General features: G+C 36.1%; 1 protein-coding gene across 1 annotated transcript in view; it reads left to right on the top strand.

Moving 5' to 3' along the window:
* LOC107853506 (protein MEMO1) overlaps positions 1 to 20,968 on the top strand; it is a 60,608-nt gene that overhangs the window by 951 nt on the left and 38,689 nt on the right. The window contains exons 2-3 of the mRNA XM_047398909.1: positions 2,302 to 2,386; positions 2,468 to 2,536. Coding sequence (XP_047254865.1) covers positions 2,302 to 2,386; positions 2,468 to 2,536 — 154 coding nt within the window. The remainder of the gene's footprint in view (positions 1 to 2,301; positions 2,387 to 2,467; positions 2,537 to 20,968) is intronic.

Here is a 20,968-nt window from a genome sequence, read left to right as displayed (position 1 = left end):
AGATACTCCCTCCTTCCTTGAATAGTTGTTGTGTTTTGCTTTTCGAGAGTCAGTTTGACCAATCTTCGAAGCTAAATTGGATTAAAATAATGTAATATTTAAAATTAAATTTTTAAATATTCCAAATCTACATGAAATATGCTATAATTTGCAATTCTTGTTGTAACAATACAACAACAATGTAACCAGTATGATAGCATCCAGTCTAGCCCACTTGCATTAAAATTGACCGGCTTTAATGTGAATCAAGAAGATACTTATGATAGAAGAAAAACACAAGAACGAGCCTAAGAATTATGGAGAAGCATGGGCTAAGTGCTATACATATTTCACGATTCGAGTCCATGTCCAAACGGAAGAAGATTGAGCCATATGAGTTTTGATTAAATTCGGGGATTTATTTTTGATATTATTTTCCTAGTTTAAAGTTTCTTAGTTTTAAAGTTTCCTAGTTTAAAGTTTCCTAGATTTATTTATTTCCATAAAAGTAGAATTCGAATCCCATGCTATTTGGGATAGGTTTTTCCCCTATATATAGGAATGAATTTTGTTATTTTCAATCAGACAATATTATTATTAATTGAGAGTTTCTCTTATTTACTCCTTTTTGTGTGGCTACTTGGGATTTATCTTGCAACCCTATAAGAACGATTTTTTAGGAGGTAAGGTTAATTCTTAATTTGATATCTTTGGTTTCTGTTAAAGTTAATTAAAGAAGGTGATTAGTTTTATACTAATTGTTGTCTTTAGTTTCTTTGAAATAGGGTCTAGATCACTTTTGATCTAAGTTCTTGAATTGACTCTATTAGTATCATAATTAGTCTTAATCCGCTAATTTTGAATACTAAGATCAATTAGGATTCTTAACACTTAACCTTGAAATTGGGGATTTTATTCTCCAATTTTGCCTATCTTTAATTTCTTGCCTTTAATCTTAGTATTTTCGCTTCCGCATTATTTTCTTGTTTATTAACGTAACCCGATTCTTATCACAGTATAATCCCATGAAGTGGGATATAAGGAGGGTAGAGTGTATGCCGAGTTACCTCTACCTCAGAGATATAGAGATTGTTACCGATAGACCTCGGCTCAAGAAAAATCATCCAAAGCAGTTGCAAAAAAGTAAGAAACATACAACAACAACAAACCCAGTGTATTCCCACCTAGGGGGGTCTGGGGGGGTAAGATGTACGCAGTCCATAGACCCCCGGCTCAAGTCACGAGATACCACACAAACTCATAGTACAGCACAGAACTAGATTACATAAATAGCAGGTAGTAACAGGACAATAACTTCAGCACAGGTAGTAACAAAAATAGCAGGTAGTAACAGGACAATAACTTCAGCACAATAATATGATATTTGAAGTACAAGAGACAACATTTAATTACAGAAACCGAAGGACAAGAAACTACGGGAGCAACACTACAACTACTAGTATGGATGAATAACATAACACACTCCTACCTACTAACCTTCTATGTCTTTTGGATGACCTTTGTATCAAGTCTAACTTCCACATCCGCCTCATGGTACTTTCAATTTTAGGATGCAATTCTTCTTATATCAATATGGTACAAAAATACATCTTTAAGTTTTACTCTTGAAAAGTAAAATATGACAAGTATTATGCGTCGGAGGGAGTATAGGCTAAAGACTGGATTCAGAAGTAAGCTGCTGGAGATTCACAGTTAAAATAAGTGGTGCTTTAATCTCTTTGTGTTTCTGCCATCTTGCATAGGGGCCTGTAGCCAAAGTCCCTTTTCTCAATATTGTTATTTGTGGATTTTCTCTTTCTTTTCATTATTATGCTGGCAGTTGTCTCTCTAAACATGCTAGAATTGTCCAATTAGCGTGGTGTACAGATCATTTCTTTGTTCAGTCGTTGTCATATGTTCATTCCTCTCATTACTTCAAATCAAGCAATGGGTTGAAACATACTTCCTGCGTCCGAGTATTTATGACATTCTTTCAATTTTAGGATGTCACAAGATGCTTCACACCGTTAGCTTAATACTATCATAAGCTAAGTATTCAATTCTGTTTAACTAAAAATCAAATCTAAAATTTATATTGACGTTTTTCCATCAGACTATATTTTCAGTGTTTACTTCAATATTTTCGACCACTACTACTTATATAATACTCAGGTCCAGTATATATCAAGCTTCATGATGAATGATATATCATCACCTAAAGTGAGATGGAGGGACTAGTAAAAACCCAACTAGTGATTCTCTTAGGGAAAGCTACAAATGCCCATTATTAATATGTTGATGCTTTACTATTTTCCTTGCCAGCCCAAGAACTAGCAGAACAGCTTGATGGCTGGCTGCGAGGTGCTGGCTTAGCCAAGTCTTCTGATGTACGAGGTGTAATTGCACCGTAAGTTATTGCTATTTGCTGCCAATATATTATTGATTGTATGTCGTATGTGGTTCTAACTGGTTATGTCAAACGTACTAGTCATGCAGGCTATTCATATTCTGGTCGTGCAGCAGCTTATGCATTTGGGAACATAGAGCCGACCAACATGTGAGTTTATTCAAAATGTGCTCTTGCCCATTCAGATTTTTGAATGTGAAACCCCATATGCAGACTAACAAAGGGTATTTTTAGGAAAATAAAGTTTTAAATTTGAACAAAGGTTATTCGAAGGGGAGCCTTGGAGTAACTGGTAAAGTTGCTATCATGTGATTAGGAGGTCATGGGTTCAAGCCTGGAAACAACCTCTAGCAAAATGCATGGTAAGGCTGCATACAATACATCCTTGTGGTGCGGCCCTTCCCCGTACTTTGCGCATAGCGGGAGAATTAGTGCATCGGGCTGGCCTTTTTTAAAGTTTTAAAGTGGGATAGTTACTTGTTACAAGTTATCTCTCTCTCGTATGAATGAAAATTATACTCCCTTTATCCCATTTTATGTGGCAGCCTTTCCTCTTTAGTTCGTCTAAAAAAAAATGTCATATTACTATAATTAGAAACAATTTAACTTTAAAATTCCTTTTTTATCCTTAATAAATGATTTACAGTCACACAAACACTCCTTCCGCCCATTCCACTATATTAAAAATAGATGTCCAACAATACTTGTCCAATTTTGAAAATCAATGGATAATTTACCCATTTCTACCCATTTTAATCTTAACATTAAATACGATTCATTATCTAATGCATATCCCAAAGCACTAAATTTATTATATTCAAAGGGTAATATGGTGAAATTACCCTATCATTTACTATTTCTTAACATGTGTGCCAAGTCAATAGTGGACAATTATTGATGGATGTAGGGAGTAGCAAAGGATTGTTTTAGTCTTTTAGACCACAAGTTTCAAAAATTCATTTTTTTGGGGGTTAAACACCATGCATAGTACGGCGCCACATAAATGGGACGGAGGGAGTATTAGAAAGGCATCAAGAACATAAAATACACAAAGAGGTGAGTAGCTCCAATACATTAAAAACTAGTTTGTTTACAAAAAAGGAGTTAACTAAATCAAAAAGTTGTTCATTGCAATTTCAGAAGTTGAGTAGTTCCAACTAAACAAGTTAAATAAGCATCGTGCTTTAGAGATGCAGTTGAGAATCCATTTTATCCAAACACACCAAAAATTACTAGAATCATCATGAAGGAGAATTAAAGAGATATTTCCTTAAAAGTGAAAAGATATAAACGGAAATTTCTTGCTACAACTTTCGTCAATTGACCAAGGTTGGTTTGATAGGAGATTAAGGAGAAGAAACTATGAATGTGCTAGTGTTGGAATGCGTGGAACATACAACGAATCATCAAGCTCAAAATATTCTAGAATAAAACTCGTCCCAAATTGCCTTTACACTTCTGAGTGTAATTAAAGCTTTGAGTGATTGTTTTACAATATTTTTAATACTTTTAAAGGAGAAGGACATTTTGCTCGTCTCTCATTGAGGTTTTCGAAATATTATTTGCGTTTAATAAAGTAATCGTTCTTTTCACTTTACACAATTGTTTTAGTAGGTTCTATGTAAGCAAACCGTGCAACAATTGGGATTGGGATGGGGTGGGCCGGTGGGATGGTAAGAGTAGGTTACTTGAATAATTAAAAGAATGATGTGGAAGCGAAATTCTGAAGACTAAAGACATGAAATTAAAGTAGGAGTAATTTGAGATTAAAATCCTCAAATTTCGAAATCTAATGATAGAACCTAATTGATTTTTTTTGAGAAGGTAGAACCCAATTGATTTTAGTATTTAAAATTAGCGGATTGGAACTAATTATGATACTAATAATGTCAATTTAAGCACCCAGATAAAACAATGATCTAGACCCCCTATTTTGAAGAAATTAAAGACAATAATTAGTCCAAGAATGTTTCATATAGGGTTGCAAATAAATCCATAGTCACTACTCACAAAGGTGTAAAGAAGAAAAGTCTTTCAAATAATATTCATAACACACAAAGGTCTTGTCTTCTTAAAAATGACAAAATTTAGCGCTATATATAAGAAAACCTATTCCAAATAACATGAGATTCGAATGGTAGTTTTATCTTTTATGGAAATAGTAAATACTAAAATTGAAGTAGGAAATTTTGTAAAACAAGTACAACAACAACATACCAGCGTATTCCCACAAAGTGGGGTCTGGGAAGAGTAAAGTGTTCACAGGCCATACCACTACCTTAGACGAAGTAGAGAGGTTGTTTCGAATAGACCCCCGGCTAGGACAAATAACAGTATATAAACATAAAGCATCGAAGAAAATGGGATAACTATACAAGTAAAACTTCCAAAAATTACCTAACAAAAATAAGGGGAAAACATGTGACAAATCAGCACTAATATACACGTTCTGTTGCAGCCACTTTTTGGGCGAACATCACGTCCATTTTCGCAGACTTTTGGGCTTGAATTAAAGCCCTTTTGTGCATTGTTCTAAGCTCATTTTGAGCTGAATTTCAGCTCTTTTCTTGGGTCTTTTCAGCTTCTTGGGCTCCAAATCGTTCCAATCTTACTCCTCCGGACTTGGGTTTGGACCATGAAATATGTGTAGCACTTAGCTCATTCTTCACTATAAGTTTTGAGCTTATTCATGAACTTTTCTTCCACAATAAGCATCTTCGTGGTTTTTCGTTTAATTCCGAACCTAAAAATGAGGTTTGTTGCTGTGGATGCTATTATTCCCTCTTCTTGAAAACAGTTCACCTCGTATTTGAATCTCACAAAATCAAGAAGACATGCATTAGTAAGCAACATCCTTTAGTCGTAAGCAACAATGGTAGGACTAAAATACGATAATGACCATGTGTCCATTTAACTCAATTAAGTCTAGCATGTATAAATACACTCTTATGAAGCATGTGGACGTTATCATCCAAATAGAAATTTTTCCTACTTATTTATGCATAACAAAATTTTCGTCTAGATGTTTGCAAATTATTAATTCAACTATAATTTAGTTCTTTCAATAAAGTATTTCAATGAGCATGAAATATGCATCAAGTTGGACACTTTTATGATATAGCCAAACATCCCTGTTACACCACTTGCATATTCTTCCTTAATCTCACTATTCACATAAACACTTGAGTTTTCAAAAAAGATAAAATAAACCTTAAACTCCAACTTATTCATAATCCTCCTCCCACAAACATCACGCCTCTTTTCCACAAGTGTGGATCCACGATTAACTATGTTATGCTCATTTTTTTTTTTGGCAAAATGGCTCGGTGGATTCTTGTACTATATCCGTTTTGTAATGTGGATACTCCTACTTACATGTTTGTCATTTGGACCCTTAAACCCACTAAAAATCAACATTTTAAACACTTTTTTGGTGAGTGTAACACACTCGCTCCACGTCGGCTGTCATGTCAGCTTCCACATCTGCCACGTCAACTTCCACATCATTTTTAAGTATTAAATTGAATCTATGTCATTTTTAAATGCTACATAAGAAATTGAATATTAAAATAAATTTAATTAAATAAAAAAAATTATAAATTGTAGAAACTTTAAATAATCATGTTTTTATTTTTGCTCACAAATTAAACATCAAATTCTTTCCAACTAATTTAAATTTTTAACTATAAATTCATATATACAAACATAATGAATTTTCGATTTTTACATTTGAATAACTTTAACAAATTCACAAAAACTTTTAAGTTTTTTCAAGCTTATTCATGAAATTCACTAATTTTTCAATATTCACTATCACTCACTTTCAATTCAAATTTAAATCCAAAAAAATATGAAAAGATTTCAAATTTAAATTTTAATCCCAAAAAAATATGAAAAGATTTGAATTGAGAGGAAAAAATTAAAATAAAAAGTAAATTCAAAGTTTTTTTGGTTTTTGGGGAGGGGGGTTGCTGATCTGTTCGTTGGTAGTAGCTTTTCTCTTCGACTTTTCTGTGGCGATGGTAATGAAGGAAAAAGGCGATAAGAGAAGTGGCAAAAGTTGCAGAGAGAATACAAACTGAGATAATGATAGCAATGAGTTTGCCCGAGATGGGTTTTGTAGAACGATGAAAGGAAGATTGTGGGATAAAAAGGGAGGAAATGTTGGCTGGAAAGGTTGCGAAAATGTCAGAAGGTGGCGGAGGAGATGATGGTGGTGGTGAAAGAAAGAGTGGAAAAAATGGGTTTTGTGTTAAGGGCGTGTTTGGCGGTGATAGAGAAGAAAATGGGAATTTGGGTTGAGGTTGAGGTTAATGGTGGTGCTGCTGGGGCTGTGGGGTGGGGGTGGGGTGGCGGGTTGTCGGACGGGGGAGGGGTTGGGAGAGGGCTTTTTTTTTTAATTATTAAAAACATATTTAAATTTAAAAAGCTGTAGTTGGGGGACTTTTTTTTATTTTTTAAAAATTATTTTAATATAAAATTGACCAAAAATTGACCCCCACTCTCACCCTAGGCACGCGTTTCGTCTTAATCGGCCATTTTAATGCCACGTAGGTCTGGTCAACGGTCGATGGGTTTCAAATATTGCTTTTTAGTGGGTTTAAGTCTCCAGATGACAAACATGTAAGTAGGAGTATCCATATTACAAAACGGACATAGTATAAGGGTCCACTGAGCCATTTTGCCTTTTTTTTTTGCTAAGGTAAACTATTTTATTAACATTTGGAGGGGAAACCCCATATACTTATGCCAAACGAAGGGAACCTATACCAAAATATGGTTCTCAATAAAAGAGGTCTAATCCTCGATACAAATAGGGACCTCGCAAGTACACCAAAAATAAACTAGGTACAAAACACTGCTTTTAACTTTACGAAATCAAGTTCTACCCCTTCGAAAGCCCTCCTATTCCTCTCTTTCGAAATCACCCAAATGACTACCAAAAGGGCAACACTCCATGCTCTTGTGTTTTCCTTCCCTCTTTCAAGGGACAAACTTTACAAAGCCTCCTTCACTGTGCCCAACATGACCCATTGCATCCTAAACAAATTTAAGGCCACCCTCCATAACCGACTAGCCACCTTACAACAATATAGAAGATGATCTACACTTTCGCCGTTACTTTTACACATGAAGCACCAACATGAGTGATTTTCTTCTTTCTCGAATTCTCCGCTGTTAATATCACATCCATTGCCGTCAACCATACAAAGAAACAAACCTTCCTTGGTGCTCTATGGATCGAAATGGATTCACAAGGAAAGGTACCTTCCACTCTCACTATCAACCTCTTATTAAAAGAGTTAACAATGAGTAAGCCGTCACCACTCTCCTCTCCTGCCATCTCCATGCATCTAACACGTTTGATGTGTCTAGCCTATACAAAAGCTCTAACAGACTGTGAAATACTTCCATCTCCCATGGAGGCTCTTTCTGAATCTTAAATCCCAGTGAATAGCACCCTCACGAAACCTACAAATTTGTTGGACTGTCATCTCTCTAGCAAGAAATGCGGTATTAACTAGGAAACACTTCCTTTAACTCGACCTCCCTACACCAATGTGCCCAAAAACTGATCATCCATCCCCACCTTAAGCGAGGTGTGTTGGTAAAAAACTTCCCACCCCTTAATCTACACAAACCACACCTAAATGGAGTTCTAGTGTTTTTCGTTCTCCATCCACTATCCATTATACCATATTTATCCGCTACTACCCCCTCCAAAAAGCATTTTCCTCTACCCCAAATTTCCAAATCCACTTTCCCAACAAAGCTTTGTTGTACACTTGAGGATCTTTCACGCCAAGCCCTCCCCATTCCATTGGAGATGTGTGAACTCTCCAATTCACAAGATGAAACTTTTTAATGCCTTCCGCTGCATCCCATAGGAAGTTACGTCGAAGTCTTTCCAATGTTTCAATCATTTTTCCTGGGTCCTGCAAAAGTGACGTGAAATATGTAGGAATGCTAGAGAGGTGCTCTTGATCAAAACTTCCTTTCCTCCTTTCAACAGGTACCTCTTTTGCCATCCTGCTAGCCGCTTCTCGACTCTTTTGAATGGGAATGAATTTCTCTTATTGAACTTGGACGTTACACTTAATGACTTATTGTAGAGAAAAATATCATCATCCTCAGAATTAATAAAGTCACCGTCATAGGAAACTAGAGTGTAGTTCATTACCTCTAGAAATATTTTAGGTGTTGCAGGGACACCAAGAACGTACATAAATCAATTTGTACATACCGTACTTGGTCTTATTTAACAAAGGAACAACGTGATCTTTAAATATTTAATAAACTAAAAGCTTAAACAAAGTATCAAACTTGAAATTTGAACTACCGAAATCATAAAAATAACACTAAATGTCTATATTTAAGTTTGAATAGTGAACCAAAACTGAGCAACTGAGATTCTTTCTTTAGTAGTTTGTATGCAAAAGTCATAATCAACACGTAAATAAAGAAAAATATTGAGTTTTCTGATGGGGGAGCTTCTCATAATCGACATACACCACTTGAGCTTGTGATGTTCAACCCCTAATCCGGTTGGAAGAGCTATCCTATACCTTGTTGGGGGTATAAAATGAAGCTGAAACTATGGATCCATACTACACTTCTGTAGGATAAAAGATGATTTGTCCAAACTTGCGAAATGATCCAATCCTATGGTAGCATACGTAGTTTTGGGTAAGTGTTATCTAAACCCATACTTTTCTCGGTGTTAAATAGTACTCACAAAACTTATATACGCTCATAATATATTTCATGCACGGTAAACTGAAATTGTATTGGAGTCTTTGCTCAATATCCGATCTTTAATATTGTAATGCTGGTGAGCCGATGCTCAAATTACTGTATGATATCCAACTTCTGAAGTTTTAAGTAGCAGTACTTTTTTTCATATATGATTTTCATATTTAGAGGAAATTGTAAATTTGTATAGACACAAGCTTTAAGCTTTCAAACCTCTTTTCATAGAAAATATGAGATAATGCAATGAACACATGAATTACGAATCAAGATAAAGGAATGACCACTGCTTCATGAAATTCTATAGTTTTGCATAGTTAAATTACAATAGATTCAACTGAAGAAGTAAAAAAATTGATTTGAGGATTTGGGATCAAAAATTGCATCTTGATTTCATACTAGACCAAGCTTTTTAACTATGAATCATAGGGTAGGACAAGGTTCACGCACTAAAATAATCTTACATGCCTGAGAAGGAGAAGAAAACTTGATGAAATCTTGCTTGGAACTTTTCGCTTTGATTCTAAAAGACATCTGTTATTTGGAGTTTGGGAGAGAGAATAAGGGAATAAATCGATGAAAATATTTAATGCCTTCAAGAAGTTTACAAGTAGAGTTAGGAGGTTTATACAAGTATTAGGACCAAATTACCCTTAATTAGATGGATTTGGGAAAAATTTCCCATCTGATAAGGTTGGAGCTGGCGGCGCAGTCCAAAGTACCATCTGGACTATACACCCCGAGGCTCAATCCTAACCCTGGGGTATGCCTCATGCCTCTATGTAGGAAAATGTATATTTGTCGCTTTTCTATCATTATGTGACAGGTGCAGTGCAGATCTCGTCCTCTAGCATGATGCACCAGCCATTTCTCATGTCCATAACATCCTTTTTCAAGTCCTTGAACTCATCCCACAGGATTCCTAGTCAATCTAAAGGTCATACAACTTGGTTTTCAAGCTAAAAAGGCGTATGTCAAAACATGAACATGAAATAGATTTGCTAGATGTTACAATATAATATCCCCCTTGGGGTTATTTATCCTCGAATGAAGGCCAGGGCTAGGATGAAACATATAGCTTGAAAAAATCATGGTTTGTTTTGGCTGTCTAATACTATACTTGTTAACATGAACTCAATTGTACTTGCATCAAGTTTATAATCAACTATTGAGGAGTATATAAGCACGAGTGTAAACACGAGAATTGTACCATGAAAGATGTAAACATGAGGTCTTAGGATTTGTTACAAGAGAAAGACTTACATTTGATATTTCCTCCTTGAGGAGTGAATAAATGCGAATATCTTGTGTCCATATCTTCTTCGTTTTCCATGTAGCCTCCTCAACAAACTGATTCCCCCATAATGCCTTAACTAAAACTACTTCTTTGGTTCTTAACTTGGAAACTTGATGATCTAGAATCTCAATCGGAACTTATTCATAAGATAAACTATCTTTCGCCCTAAAACTTTCATATGAACAATGAGTGAGGGATCACTAACACACTTCTTAAGCATGGAGAAATGGAATACTGGATGTATGGATGCCAAGTCCACAGGTAGCATTAATTCGTAAGCTACTTTCCCAATCCTTTTCATGATTCGGTAGGGACCATTATATAAAGGACTAGTGTTATCAGTGGCGAGCGCTATGTTGCCAATGGCAAATGGTGAGGCGAGGCAGTCTCACCATCTACCTTCATGGCAATGCGACCTGCGAAAGGCGACACCAAGGCGAGAATGGCGACATGACGATGAGATGAGGCGCTAAAGATGATACTTTTTATTTTTATTTTTTAAAATTAGGATTTTAAGGATAAAAAGCAATGTTAGGGCTTTTATTTCCATTTTGCTTTGAGTGCTACCACTGAGAGGCGACTGCGAGTGATTCTAGCGACTCCGACGGGCGGTGACTCTAGTGGATGGCTATTGGTAAGTCGTTTCTTTGTTTTTTTTCTTTTTCTACTTTCTTCTTCGTATTTCTTCCACTGGTCTGTCGTTACTCATAGTCTATTGATTTCTTCTTGTTTTTTTTTCTTCTTCTACTTTCTTCTTTCTCTGTTTTTCTTCTTCTACTTCTTCCTTTTTTTCACAAAGAGTAAAAGCTCAGTATCTACTATTTATTTTTAGTTGTTGACTTGAAATATTTGCTAATATATTATTGCTGTTGAGATTTTGATTATTTATATATGAAATTAAATATTTTTAACTTTTGGTATTAATTGTTGCCACACTTTCAAAAGGAGTTCGTGGCGAGGCGGAGTCTTGTCGCCTTTCGCTGTCCAAAACACTGTAAGGGACCAAGGGTGTGTTTGGTATGATGGAAAATATTTTCCATGGAAAATGTTTTCTTGGAAAAAGTTTTACTAGAAAATAAGTTGGCTTTCTACTTATTTTCTCATGTTTGGTTGGTGAATGGAAAATTTTTTCCGAATTTTTTTTTCCGGAAAATGTTTTATGGTGTTTGGTTGGTGAGTAGAGAATATTTTTTTGAAAAATATTTTCTAGTGTTCAATTGATGAGTGAAAAAATATTTTTTAGAAAATACTACTATCTGTTAGCTAGTATATCAGTGCCTTTAGCAACTCAACAATTTGTAAGAGCTAATTTAAGCATAACAAATAATATCAATATCGAATACTAAAATATTACAATCACTAAATTTAAGCAACTATTAATTAACAAATATAGGAGACACTTTTCAATATTTTGTTAGGATAATCTCAAGATACTACAATTAATAGAAATATAACAGAACGACAAACTTATTCAACCTCGTGAAACAAGTTACATCGATAACAAAATGAAATATGCAATTAACAAAAGTAACATAAGTAAGTCTTCCTCTATGCATATGAAAATAACAATATATTCAACGAATTGAAAATGGAAAAAATTCGGGCTTCATTATTTTTTATTTCAAACAGTGAAAAATTGAAGCAAAGCACAGTGAAAAACATTTTCGAGTAATGTAAATTTTTGAGAAATATAAATTTTTTGAGTCATGTGAATATAAGTGTTGTTGGGGTGGGAAGAGGGGTGAGGGTGAGATCATAAGTCACATTTGTCATTTTCTGAAAAATGACTTCCCTTGGCCTATGAGGGAAGTCATTTTCCATCAAATGGTGGAAAATAAGTTGTCTTGAAAAATATTTTCCTAAACTTTTGTTGCAACCAAACAAGGGAAAACCGGAAAACATTTTCTGGAAAATATTTTCCATCATACCAAACACACCCTAAGTTTTCCTTTTTTCCCAAACCATATGACACCCTTCATGGGTGAAACCATCAAAAACACCAAATCATCAACACTAAACTCTAAGTCTTTTTGTTTCACATATGAGTAGGACTTTTGGTGTCTTGATGTCACCCAAGTTGCATCGTGCAATGAGTATACATGGTATCTAATCGAGTATAGAACCCAACTAAGTTGGGATCGATCCCACATGGAATATGGCTAGAAACCAGGTTAACGCGGTTATTTAAACTAGTAGGTAATTATTTATGTAGGGGAATTTCTTATAACAAGCAATAACTTGCAATGTTAAGTAAAAACAAGTAATAATTGTTAAGAATGTTGTTTGTAGTCATTGTTTGTAATCAATGAGTGAGAATGGACTAGGTCTATGTTCCTCATGATTTCATAACTAAGTAATCGTGGCATAGTCGTGAATTGGAAGTTTCCACCAGTGCCTACTCACCAGTGCCTACTCTAAAGGTATGTTAGTAGAGCAACATCGCAGAGAAGAAGAATGTATTAGGATATGGGTCACTTGAAATATCAAATGGACTTGATTATGAAGCACTTGATGAGGGTTAGCTCAGAAAAGGCAAATGTTGTGGGCTCATAAGGTATAATGCCTCGACGTGATGATGATTACTTTGATTCAGATAAGGAGGCAAATTTTGTTAACGATCAGTTGGGGGGTTTTTGGGCTAGCCACCAAGAGTCTAATCAAGACTCTTGGCATTAAGGACAAGAAAATCAAGGTCGGAAAAATTATAAGATAACAACTATGAGAAGTCTGGTTGGAGAGAAAGGGATAAAGACATAGATTAGGGAAATTGGATGAATAGAGTTGGCTACAAAAATGATAGAGGCGATTTATATGTACCTCCTAAGGGATGCAATCAAGCAGATAATGATGCAGGTAGTTCAAGGGTAGAGGACATGCTAGCAATGATGTTGAAAAAACAAAAAGTCAAATCCACAAACTCTAATATTAAGGAGATATATCCAACATAAGTGAGCTAGTGACACACAGAAATTGTACCCGCTGATGTGACATATTCGACATCCATAAAACAACTTGAAGACCAAACGGGTCAGATATTTGTAGTTCTGAATCAATAGAAGAATGGTATATTTCATAGTGATACATCACCAGATTTCTATTAGAAATGATGGTCAATGTATGGCTATCACTACTAGAATTGAGAAAGTGTTACTAGAGGCTAAGCCTATTGTAGATGAGTAGAAAGATGAGACATATTTGTTGCTCTGAATCAACAGATGAATGGTACATTTCATAGTGACACAGTACCAGATCCTAGAAATGATTGTCAAGGCATAGCTGCCATTACTAGAAGCGAGAAAGTGTTACAAGAGCCTAAACTTAATATAGATGTGTAGAAAGGCATTCTCAGACTCGATGGTTGTGGTAAAGAGAATGCTTAAAAGGGAAAAGAGGCTGGTTTTGCAAAGTAGATTGTTCTTGATAATAGTCACAAAGATGCTAGAAAGTCTTAAGTTGATACGAAGGAGATTCTTGCTGATAAGGGAAAGGAAAATGAGGTCGTAAAGAGATTAACTCCTATTCCCTAGGCCTCTATCTCCCTTCCCATAATGCTTGAAAAACAAGGTGGAAGATGGTAAATTTCACAACTTTATCTCAGTGTTGAAATAGTTGAGCAAATGCGTGGATATGTGAATTTCATGAAGAATCTAGTAAAAAATAAAGGTACTATGAGTTTTAAGTTGGTCGATAATTTTCCCCATTGTAGTGTCAATTGCTTCATGCTCTCTAGTTATTAAGAAAAGAAGGATCCTAGTTCTTTATCTATTCCTCGCACGATTGAGGCGTTTAATTTTGCTAAGGCATTGTGTGATCTTGGTGCAAACATTAATCTTATGCCGCTTGCTATCTTCAAATAGTTGGGCTTGGGAGCCCTCAAACCGACTACTATGCTGCTATTGATGACTGATCGCACAATTTAGAGATTGGTGGGCATATGTATGATGTGCTGGTAAAGGTTAAGAGTTTCATATTTCTAACTAATTTTATCATCTTAGACTGCTAGGTTGACTTTGAGGTTTCCATAATCATTAGCTGACCATTCTTAGCTACGGAAAGAGCCCTTATCTATATGGATAGTGGTGAGATGAAAATCCTACTGAATCATGAGCAAGTTGTGTTCAATATATGTAGATCGATGAAGCAACCAAGAGACCTGAGTGTTGTATCTATCATTGATGTTGTTGATGAGAAGGTGCCTGAGGTGCTTATTAAGGAGAGCTACGGTTGAGACTTTGGCTGTTGTCATGCTGAATCTTGATGGAGAAGGTATTGAGGACTATGATGAGATGGATGCTGAATCTTGATGGAGAAGGTATTGAGGACTATGATGAGATGGTGCATGCGCTTGCTGGAATGGAACCTGACTCTTATGCTTTAAAAAGCTAGATCTTGATTTGAAGAATCGTGTGACCCTTCCAGCCAAACCTTCCATCGAAGAGCCTCCAATATTGGAGCTTAAGGCTCTTTACTCTCATTTCAGATATGCTTTCTTGGGAGCTAATGACACTTTGCCCATTATTATTATAGTATGGTAAAGTGGAAGCTCTTGTGTCTATATTGAATGACACTTTGCCCGTTATTATTATAGTATGGTAAAGTGGAAGCTCTTATGTCTATATTGAAGCGATTTAAGAGGGATATTGGTTGGACCATTGCTGGCATCATCAGGATTCCTCCCAATATTTACACATGAAAATCTAGCTTGAGCTTGGTTGTATTCCAAGTATTGAGCATCAACATAGATTGGATCCACCTATGCAAGAGGTGGTGAAGAAGGAAATCATTAAATGGTTGGATGCAGGCATGGTTTTCCTGCCTCATATAGCTAATAGGTGAGCCACAAATTTATGCTTATAAAAGGAGGGATAATTGTTGTTCCCAATGAGAAGAATGAGTTAATTCCATTAAGGCCAATCATGGTATGGCATGTATGCATGGATCTTCGGAGGCTAAATGCATGGACTTAAAAAAATCACTTTCTAATGCCGTTCATGGATCAGATGTTAGACATGTTGTAGAGGGTGGTACTATTTTATTGATGGGTATTTGGCTATAATTAGATTTACATTGCACCAGAGGATCAGGAGAAGACCATTTTCACATGTCTTCATGGGACCTATGCTTTCAAGCGAATGTGATCCGTGTTGTGTAATGCTTCAACTGCTTTTCAATAATGTATGATAGCCATTTTATCCGACATGGTTGAGGACACTATCTTGGTGTTCATGGATGATTTTTCTATTATTGGAGATGCATTTTGATTATTGTCTTGCTTATTTGGGTAAAGTGTAGCAACGGTGTGAAGAGACGAACCTTTGTGCTAAATTGGGAGAAATGCCATTTCATGATAAAAGAAGGTATCGTTCTCGGTCGCAAAATCTCTAAAAAACGGATTGAGAATGATAAAGCAAAGATCAAGGTAATTAAAATTACGCTCACCAATTTTGTGAAGGTTATTCATAGCTTTTTGGGGCATGCTAGTTTCTATTGTAGGTTCATCAAGGATTTCTCTAAGATTGCACATCCTTTGTGCAACTTGCTTGAGGAGGAGGTAAAATTTGTTTTTGATGATGCTTGTTTGAAGGCATTCGAATGCCTTAAAGGAAAATTGACTTCAACCCTCGTTATTGTTGCTCCTAAATGGTCTTTTCCATTTGAGGTTATGTGCTAGTATAGTGACACTAGGAGTCCTAGGCCAAAGGCACTAGAAAATTCTTCATCCTATCTGCTATGCTAGCAAAGCAAGAGCTACTTGCTATGGTGTATGCTTTTGAGAAGTTTAGGAATTATTTGCTTGGGACAAAAGTCATTGTGCATACCAATGGCGCAACTCTAAGGTACCTTATGGAGAAGAAGTATGAGAACTTTGGTTGATTGGATGGGTGCTGTTGTTACGTTAATTAAATTTTAAGGTCAAGGGCCTAAAGGGCATATAAATTCAAGTGATTGACCACTTGTCCAGGCTTGAGGAAGAGGCAATGTTGAAAGATGAAGTTGAAAGTAATGACGCTTTTCCTGATGAGCAAATTTTTGCTGCATCTCAAGACTTTATCCCATGGTTTGCTGATTATAATGATTTCTTGGTGAGTGATGTGATGCCTGGGATTTGAGCTTCCATTACTAGAAAAAGTTTCTATATGATGGGAGGAAGTTCTTTTGGGACGAGCCATACTTATTTTGAGTCTACGCTGCTAATATGATTCGGGGATACGTTCCTAAGGTTGAGATGATAAGCATTCTATTGGCTTGCCACTCATCCTCTATTTGGGGTCATCATAGTGGTACACAGACGACACACAATATCATGCAATGTGAATATTGTTGGCCTGCAATTCATGCATTTCATGAGGATACACATGATTTTGTTAGGGCGTGTGATCAATGTCAAAGGCACGGGGGCATATCGTGGAGGCATGAGTTGCCTTTAACCCCAATCCTTGAGGTGGAGCTTTTTAATGTATGGGGTATTGATTTCATAGAACTATTACTAAAAAATATTTGCGGTAAAGACATAAGAAGCTTATTCGTCATAGGTGTTAGGATCAATTCTTTGATATGAGAGTGCAGTAGATAGGAATTAAGGTCATACAATACCCCTAACACAAAGTTCAGTTGGAAGTGTCCTTATTGATTGAGTTTTGGGCTAAGTTTAAACTAGGAACAATTTCAAACAATCACTCCTCCTAGAATATAAAGAGTTATGGGCCCAATACCTACCAAATTAAAGATCTCTGAGTCTTCTTTCCAACTCCATCGACAGTTCGTTAATCGGCTTCCGGAGTAAAACGTTATTCTATTTCCTTACATGTATATTTTATAGTTAGGCTTCAATTTTGTGCATAAATACCTCTATAATTGGTTGTATAGACACACTTAAGAATAAATTAAATTTCTTCTAAATGTCTCCATGGTATCAGACCTTGTGCCTTTTTAGGAGATGAGTGTTTCCTCTCTCCAATACTATTGAGCCGTTGTAAACTTTTCTCTACTCCTTTTGCTTTTTATTATTCTAGCCTTTTTTTCTTGCCAACATGTCAGAACCTAATCCTCACCTACAAATTAGTTCTATGAAACTTTATGGTTGCGGCACTCCTCTTGGTCTAGATTCAGTTTATTATTTATCAAAGCTAAAAGGTTGCAGGGGTATATTAATGGAGATAAGAAAAAAACCTGCTTCTTCTGATCCCACCTACAACCAGTAGGACTCGGAGAATTTGCTCGTCATGTCATGGCTTATCAACTCTATGCAACCCTTGTCAAAAAGGCGATATCTATTGCTTGACACTGCTGAAAAATTTTTGAATGCAACTATGCTCACTTACTCACGCATGGGGAATGATGCTTAGATCTTTGAGATTTGTAACGTCCATGACACAAAGCAAGGTGGGATTTCAATTTCTTAGTATTTTTCTGAGTTGAGTGGATTGTTGCAAGAGCTAGATTTTATCGAGACTTCCAAGCAGATTGTACCAGGGATGCAGTAAAGTCCCAGAAATTGGTTGAAAAGGAGCAGATCTTTGACTTCCTCGCCGGTTTGAACAATGAATTAGACCTGATAAGGATTCAAGTCACGTATGATAAAGATCACTTACATTGTGATTATTGTGGGAAGCCGTGACATACCAAGGAAACATGCTAGAAGTTATATGGTCGACCCGCTGGAAGTCGTGGAGGAAAACGAGTCAACTCAGTGAGAACTCAAGCAAATTTGTTAGAGATAGCAGATAGCCTCTGCTGATTCCCTTTCTCCTAGTGAACAAGTATCTCAAGTCCTTTTTGTCCCAACTTGACTCTTCCTCCGGTGCAACATCTAATTTGGTGAAGTTAGGTACTACTTTAGGTACTTTTACTACATCAACAACAACAACAACATACCCGGTGTATTCCCACATAGTGGGGTCTGGGGAGGGTAGAGTGTACGCAGACCATACTAATACCACTACCTCAGGTGAAGTAGAGAGGTGAAGTAGAGAGGCTGTTTACTTAAGGTACTTTTACTGCTGTTCTTAAATCACGAGGGTTATTGATTCGGTGGAAATAGACAAATGATAGGCTTTCTTAACTACTCTTCATGTCTAAAGCAGACACAATCAGAATAGGCGATGGTTCTCTTTCCTCGGTAGCTGGGACAGGTTCTTTCTGTTGTGCTCCTAATATTAAGCTATCTTCTGTACTTCATGTCCCTAAATTTTCAGTTAACCTTTTATCGGTCAATTCCACCACCAATGCTCTAAAATGCAAAATTGAGTTTTTGCCTGATCATTGTGTCTTTCAGGATCTTCAAATAGGGAAGAGGATTGGTAGTGGTAGGCTGCATGATGGCTTATATATGTTGGAAAGGAGCTAAGGTGATATTCAATGGCAAGGATTCTTTTTTTGGAGAAAATAAAAATGTCAATTAAGAAATATGGTGGCATATACTGTTGGGGCATCCATCCTTCTTTGTCTTAGAAAAATTATATCCTAGATTGTTTCAAGGAGTAAGGGTGATTCTTTGTATTGTGATGCTTGTGGTATGCCACACATACTAGAAACTTTTATCCATCAAGTAATAATAAAAGCACAATTCCTTTCATGACTATCAATTCGTATGTTTGGGGGCCTACTCAAACCGTTTCTTTATCTAGTAGTCGAGGGTTTGTCATTTTTATTGATTGTTGCACCAGGGTGACTTGGGTGTATCTAATAAGAGAAAAAAGTGATGTATTTCTTGCTTTCAATCTTTTCATAAGATGGTTTGCACTCAGTTTGATGATAAGATAAAAATTTTGAGAACTGACAATGGCACAGACCACATGGATAGCCAGTTTGGTACTTTTTTGGAGTTTAGCAGGATCATCCACCAAACTAGTTGTCCTTACACTAGTTCACAAAATGGAGTCACTGAACGGAAAAATAGTCATTTCTTAGAGGTTGCTAGACCTCTTATGTTCACTATGAATCTCCCAAAACCTTACTAGGGAGATGCAATTCTAGCAGCTGCTTATCTTATCAATTTTGTGGGGAATATCTCTCAAAGTGCTCAACCTTAAGAGTCCTTCAGAGATTTTACGAGGGAATAGTGTCTATACTGTTACTCCTAAGGTGTTTGGATGTGTTTGTTTTGTTCTATTTATACTAGGAATGCAGGGAAACTAGATCTGATGGCCCTTAAATGTGTGTTTGTTGGGTATTCTCCAACACAAAAAGGTTATCAGTGTTACTATCCTCCATCAAGGAAGTATTTTGTTGGTATGGATGTTACTTTTAGAGAATTTGAACCTTACTTCAATGGAACTCAATTACCTTTAAGGGAGGAGACTAATAAAAAAGAAAAGGTGATATCGTTCTGGATTTGTTGATGACCTTGTTCCATGTGAGAGTTACTATCAGAGAGAGCACTCCGAAGGAAACTGATAGATGTGTTGTTCAAGGGGAGACTATTGGACGTTTGGAGAATCCTGATTTGATCTAAGTTGTGCGGATTCTTCACTTCCGATGCCACACCCGTGTCGAATTCACCAAAAATACACTACTTTTGGAGAATCCGATACTCATCCGCTGCCATTTTTGAAGAGTCCGAGCAACATAGGATTTGATGAGATATTCAAGGAAAAACAAGATAGAAAAAGCCATCATGCAGCCTACTCCCTGCCAATCCTCTTTTTCTTCTGGTAAATCATCTCTAATCTCTGATTCTACTAATGATTTCGATATACCTATTGCTCAAAGAAAAGGGGTCAGATCCTGTTCCAAACATCCTATTTTTAACTGTGTCCTATGATTCCTTGTCCCTTCCTTTAGAGTTCTCATACACTTGGAATATGGAAGAAACATCTTGAAGTATTACTCACAAGCTCACTAAGCAAGATTTGTGATACGATCCGAGATACAAACCACAGTGGAATATTAAGTAACAATAATTGAAAGCAAAAGAAGTCAATAAAAATAATTATGAATAACCCGAACAGTAAAACAAAGAAGGAACATAGAACCCTAGATGAACGTTTCAGGCAACAACCGGTATACGAGCTCGATCGCTTCCAAAGAACGATAAAATAGAACCCAAGACATAAAGAAACAAGCAATTCATGAAAACAGGCAATCTTGAGTCAAACACAAACCAAAGATTCAATCGTGTCTCAAATGGAGTTTGCCAATCTTAAATATGCAAAAAATTTCTCATTCTTTTTCTTTTTTTATTTCTTTTTGTTCTCCTACTTTTATCATTAGGGCAATTTTGCCAGAAGTATAAATCAATTTAATGCCTACACATTTACGATTTTAAATTATTGAAAAGATAGCTAATTAAGCATGATCATAGAAGTACTTAGCATAGCATATATTCATGAGCAAATTATAAGTTTGTCCATTAAATATTCTGCTGTTACCATACTTCTGCTCTTTTATCAAAAATCAATGATCATATAATATAAATTTGAAATTTTGAAAACACAATTTCCGTATAAATGTCTATGACTTATTTCTATTTTATTCTAGAACTTGTGTTTGCCCCTCCCCTAAAACATTTCCCTGGTTCTGCCTGCCCCCATATC

Source organism: Capsicum annuum, chromosome 11, assembly GCF_002878395.1.
Source record: "Capsicum annuum cultivar UCD-10X-F1 chromosome 11, UCD10Xv1.1, whole genome shotgun sequence".
In the NCBI taxonomy this organism is placed as follows: Eukaryota; Viridiplantae; Streptophyta; class Magnoliopsida; order Solanales; family Solanaceae; genus Capsicum; species Capsicum annuum.
Note: the sequence above shows the minus strand (reverse complement) of the source record. Positions and strands in the feature narration are given on the sequence as shown.